Raw genomic sequence first — 5,731 nt, forward strand, 5'->3', positions numbered from 1 at the left:
CTATTTAAGTACAATTTTTTTATTTTTTCATACAAAAATCTTATAAATAGTACAGAAGAATACCATTTATTAACAATATATTAACCAGGTTGTAATTATGCTTATATATTGTTTAAAGATGATAACATTAAGAAGTAGTTTTCAGATCTTCGAAAAATTACTGGCAAATATTGCTAGTTATGTGTAAATACTGACAAACATTATTTAGCTAAAAATGCCCCTTAACAAAAACGCATATTTAAATCAAATGTAATATTATGACTATCTTACAAATACTACTAACCAAAGTTATTCGGCATTTTAAAACAAAAAGTAAATGCATTGGTGTTAAGTAGGAAGTATTTAAGTGATCATGTAAATACATATGATGTCCAGCTCGAAAGTCGTCATGCGTTGAAGTTTTGGTTAGAAAACTTTTTGCCTTACTTTTTATATTGGTAACTTAATTTTCAATGCATCATTGTCCTATGAATTATCACTATGAAATAAATTTCCAAACCTCAACAGTGATATTTTTCAAATCGATTATAAGTAGTTTCGGAGCCTTTACAAATAAATAAAAACCTCTCTATAATAATTAGTATGGACTATATAGATAGTAACCAGTTCACCGTATCAATAGTATGACCACAGACTACCTTAATAGTTACTTCTGTATGACTAAGATTTCAGCAGTCTACACTGTTCAAGATGTGAATAAAGAACTTGTTTGTACTCTTCTGGATGGTAGATGTAGTGAAGCACGTGCGGCGACTTGTCCCAGCATTTAAAGTTGCACTGTAGGAAAAGTGTTGTATTTTGAAGTTTATTTAAAAGGTGGTAAGGTTTTTAATGCTAGACGAATACTCTGTACTTTTATTTAAAAGTCAAGAGGAGTTTGATTTCGGGAGAATCTAAACACAATATGTTACGTTGGGAAATTGAGGCCTGATTTCCCCAAAGAACCTTCTCGAAAGTTCTAGCATAAATAGTCTTCACGATCACATTATTTTCTTTTAGAACACAATCTTAGTACCTACAACAAAATGTTGATATATACCTAACATTTAAAAATATTTCACAAACCTTCATCCCACTCCTAACCCAAGAATCGTGAACACTCCTGCTCCTCTTTTCAGCGCCGACCAGATCAGTCTTGGAAACGAGGAACAGCCCGGGAGCTCTGCAGGGCGTCTCGTGAAACACTGCGGTTGCTTTCATATAGTGCTTCGTCGCTACGTTGTGGAATACTTTCATGTGGGTCCTGGGGATGGTCGGAGATATTAAACCACATGTTTAATGTTGTTTTTTTAGGAATATTGTGTGAAAATAAGGTTGGTTTCCAAGAAAGTGATCGTTTTGATGAATGTACACATTTTTAGGAAGGGTTCTAAAAAAATTAATAGGAAATCTCCTTAGTTTTTGCTAAAGCTAAAGTAATGAAAGGTATAGGTAAGTTGATTGTAGTAGACTTCTTAAGAAGCCATGAATGTGCAAATTGGTAATACAGATGACTGTTTGTAAAGCTGCTGCGGCCTTCACGATAGCAAAATATGTGATGAAACTGAATCATTTTCAGCTGCTTCAAACATGGCTTCTGGGAGGTACATAAGAGACATGGGCACTTACTTGATATAAGTTCTGAAGATCTCCTGCAAGACCTTGTTCTTCGGGAACACGGCGCTCGGGAAGCCGACGGGAATCTCGTGGATATCAGCCCCGGAGTCCCACACCTGGGACGCTATGCGATCTAATACTGGCTGGTATCTGGGGGAAGAAACGGGATCATTTTTATTAGGTTTCGGTGTAATGTAAAAAAAAAAAACCACAACTGCACCAGAGGGATGGCTATGTATGTATTTGTTTATCTTCTATCCCTCCTAATTCTTTCGCATAACCCGGATATGGGGGTCTTATTAAGTCTATTATTTATTCCTTATCGTATCTTTTGGTGGATTCCTTTATTCCGAGGGTGGATCGTCTGCTTAATCATCGGGGCTTCTGGCAATTTCGGAACCATTTCCGTAATTCTTTTAATAATAAGTTTGTCACAGAGAATCGTTTATTGAAATTAGGAGACGTAGTATTTAGCCACTTTAGTCTGTGTGATCCTATCTCTGCTTATTGCCATGTAGTACCTATAACTAAGTAAAAACTCTTACTGCTGTTTATTTTTGACTGCGTGCACGAGCAGCTCAGCCCAGACGTACGCGCCGACGGAAAACCCGTGCACCACCAGCGGGTTCTGAGTGTTCGCTTCCATGAACCGCAGCAAGCTTTTCGCTAACACCTGAAACATCAAAAGTAAATGCTAGATCGACATTATACTTATATAATAATGTAAGACCGATCATCACCTGCACGAGATAGGTCTACCTACAGTGCACAAGCGTTTCTGCAGACACAGGTGGTATTCTCTCTATTTCCTGATTAGTCAAACCACCGGAGAGAGATCTGGCACTGGAACTTCATTATGTGCTTTCCGACACACAGCCTACCTAATCTTCATTAACTTCCAGACCTGAGCTGCTTTGTGAAACCTACAAAACTACTTCGGCGGCCCTAGTGTATCCAGAAACCGCTTGTACGGCGTTAGCAACTTTATTCAAGCTACTATGTTGATGTTTTTTAGATGAATCGAGACATCTTTGAGCGCTGAACCATAGCGGATGCGTAAGTAGGTATACCTACCTACTTCGTTGATGACATCGTCCTCCACATTGGCTAACCACACATTGGCTCCAATCTAACACCCATTGATTGGTAATAATGCGTAAGTTAGAATTCGTGTCAAACCTGAGATCCTTTAGCTGGCCACATAAGTTGCCAAGGTGTACATGTCACGGAGACCACGTCGAACCCATGGTCTAAGTACAGCTTGGCATATTTCTGCACGTGGTTAGGTTTCGCCATCATCCAGTTCATTATTATGCATAGTGGCTTGTCTATGTTTTGGTTTAGTCTGAAAAAATACGAGTAAGAATTTAGTTCTAGGTTCGGATAGCAAACGAAATAATAGTATTTTTGGAATTATGAAATTAAGAACTTATACTGACTTTGGAGAACATAAGATATATTTTATTTAGGCGTATTTGTGATAAAATACGACGTTAAAATTCTTACTTCATAGTTTTAGGATCCGCTTTTAACTTCACTTTATCATTGCTTATGTACGTCATGTTCTGAAAGATATTCTGCGTGTGCGCATTTCGATTTACCCCCACCACAGCCACAGGAACGCATGACAGCAACGGACGGGGGTTTACCTGGAAAGCATTTCATTAGACAACCATAACGCAAGATTGAAAAATTATACGCGGTCGAGTTCAGAACCTTTTGGGAACTCGGTTGAAAAAGATTTTTTATTAAGTATTGCTGTTATAAGTTCATTGTATAGGTCCAAAGTATGTAAACGAAAAGCTGAGAACGGTTCTCCAGATTGCCTCAAAAATAATCGTAATGGTAAGGTCAGAAAGAATAGTCCATTAACATAATCAAAATTACGAAATAACTGAAGAAGGTTCAGACTTTTGTTGCTGACTATACTTAACAATAATAAGCTCATAAATGCGAAACAACTTAGATCACCCTTGGTTTGACCAAACAGAAGGGGGAGAATATTTAGGGTGGCATTTATTAACAACTGTCTAGGAACGGCTTCCCAACGACATTGAACAAGCCAATAACAGAATATAGGATATAATTACTATGATATATGATAAATCATACTTACATTTTTACAACAAATAAGATTTTTCCCGTGGTTAGTGGCGAAAGAAACCACGGTTCTAAACCGTAGCGCTTCCATTTCTGTGACCTAAAATGTAAGAGAAACCGTATGAAATTTAAAATTACATATTTCAGGTAGAACTAAACTGTCTAATGTAATCTTTTTTTGTTTGTTTTGCCCATAGGACAGGTTAGAGCTGACCTAAACACCCGTTTTTCACTCAGCTGAGGTACAAAATGAAGAATTCGTAAAGTTATAATATTGCAGAATAAATAAATAAAGACCTTACATTATTTTTATTTTGATCGCGCTATTTACATATGGGTTACTCGTACAATAAGCCTACGATTGTAGATAAGTACAATACTGCGGAGTAAGGGTCAATTAAATGGTAATTGTGAGTCACAAACACCGGTATTGCTTAGCTAGAAATTAGAGCAAACTTTGTGCTATCTTTTATAGCTATTATTCGAGACTTCTTATACATATAGGCAAAGAAATAAAAATATTTTTATCTTTAAAACTTCACATTACAGACCACATTTTTTTCCGAATTTAGGTAGATCAATAGTTAGTTGTAATACAGGTAGGTAAAAAATGCTAACATCATCTCAAAAAGAGTATCAATTGCGGATTGCATTAATGATAAACTGATAAGACGTATCAAATGTTTATGCGAGTTATAAACAAACTTTTGACCTAAATTCTTTCACTGCACTGAGAATAAAATAGACTAAGGTAGCCAAAATATTCAACCAGACATATTTCAGCACACTAAAAAATATAACTAATGTTGTTACCTACATTTGTATTCCTACCGACTTTCTTCGAACTTTGTACCGCGTCGGCGACGAAACATAAGTAGGATAACAAACAATGCGTGCATTTTCGTACCATAAACCATAATTAACAAAATTAATACTAAAAGTACGTACCTTAAAATCCAAATGAATAAATATCACATACAAAATACCATTTATATTGTTAGAAGTTTCACTTTTTGTAATACAAGCTATGTTTATTATGCAAATCAATGACCCGTATTTATGTCAACGGCCGCGACGGACGTGCGTTGTGGGCACACGTAGTGTGTCGACTGAGTCGGCCGGCGCCGCCAAAATCAGATCAAGGGTAAATATTGAGGAAGCCAAAATGTCTAAAATTGCCTCCTGCAGAGTTGGGTAATGTCATCTTATTGTTAGTTATGTTGTGGAGCTGATTTGTAAATTGGTATTGATGAATATGCTGTTTAGGGACATACTTCTCAGTTTTGATATGGTATGGACTGGTTAGACTAAGAACTACTAAGAACCTACATTGTATTATGTAGTTCTACACGATGTTTTTTTGTCACTTTAACATCAACTTTGAACAGCTGATCATGTTTTGATTTTGGTACGGAGCATGTACACCTTTGTACCAGTAAGTAAAACCTATAAAACCTTTCCTCATCATTTAGATCGGAGGAAAGGTTATTACGGAAGGAAGAGGTATAAAATCTAGCCACCTAATTATAAAATGTGGTTTAAAAAAAGTCCCGGCTTTTGTACCACCTTCCCGAATAAAATCACTGGACTAAAGCTATTACTAAAGCGGGTACTTCTTAAAACCACGTTTTATGATAAGATGGTAGGGGTTTATAAAATTTCAAATGGTAGGTAGTTGAAAATTTTAAATCGACGTGAACTGTTTAATAAATTCTTATGTAGTCCTATAAACATTTCTAAGTAGGATCTAACCTAGTAATCTAATTGTCTTCATAGGCTGTAATTCTAGACTTACAGATGTATTTGCTGATATTATAAACGTGAGACTCGATAAATAAATGTTACGCTTTCGCGTATCATTTCTCTGTTGTATATGTGTATGTAAGATAACGTACGTATCTACTACAAAGATCAATTATTTCCCTGAGAAAACTGAGCCAATTCTAGTAGATTTATTTAGAAAAAAATATCAGATGTATATATTATCATTTAATTATAATTTAGAGGAAATAAGTAAAAATCAAACAAAAAAACA

The 5,731-nt window shown here is 35.8% G+C and overlaps 1 protein-coding gene across 2 annotated transcripts; it reads right to left on the reverse strand.

Annotated features, from left to right (window-relative positions):
- Positions 1-66: 66 nt before the first annotated feature.
- LOC124635995 lies at positions 67-4,799 on the reverse strand. Of its 2 annotated transcripts, none has more exons than XM_047171956.1 (8): positions 4,645-4,799; positions 3,713-3,796; positions 3,103-3,245; positions 2,776-2,941; positions 2,142-2,269; positions 1,609-1,746; positions 1,066-1,243; positions 67-777 (listed from the first exon to the last, which is right to left on the reverse strand). In XM_047171956.1, exons 2-8 carry the CDS (start codon positions 3,785-3,787, stop codon positions 661-663), a joined length of 945 nt encoding a protein of 314 aa, XP_047027912.1. In that variant the 5' UTR covers positions 3,788-3,796; positions 4,645-4,799; the 3' UTR covers positions 67-660. The 2 variants fall into 2 exon arrangements, with proteins under 2 accessions (XP_047027912.1, XP_047027913.1); XM_047171957.1 differs by lacking the exon at positions 4,645-4,799 and adding an exon at positions 4,514-4,532.
- Between the last annotated feature and the right edge of the window lie 932 nt (positions 4,800-5,731).

The sequence above is a fragment of the Helicoverpa zea genome, chromosome 13 (genome assembly GCF_022581195.2).
Source record: "Helicoverpa zea isolate HzStark_Cry1AcR chromosome 13, ilHelZeax1.1, whole genome shotgun sequence".
In the NCBI taxonomy this organism is placed as follows: Eukaryota; Metazoa; Arthropoda; class Insecta; order Lepidoptera; family Noctuidae; genus Helicoverpa; species Helicoverpa zea.

Bases quoted from the DNA above. Each gene is read 5' to 3' on its own strand.
- LOC124635995 (XM_047171956.1), bottom strand. From the start codon at position 3,787: ATGGAAGCGCTACGGTTTAGAACCGTGGTTTCTTTCGCCACTAACCAC. The intron at 3,246-3,712 runs GTAAGTATGATT...AATGCTTTCCAG, and splicing joins ATCTTATTTGTTGTAAAAAT to GTAAACCCCCGTCCGTTGCT. The intron at 1,244-1,608 runs GTAAGTGCCCAT...GACCATCCCCAG, and splicing joins ATCTTCAGAACTTATATCAA to GACCCACATGAAAGTATTCC.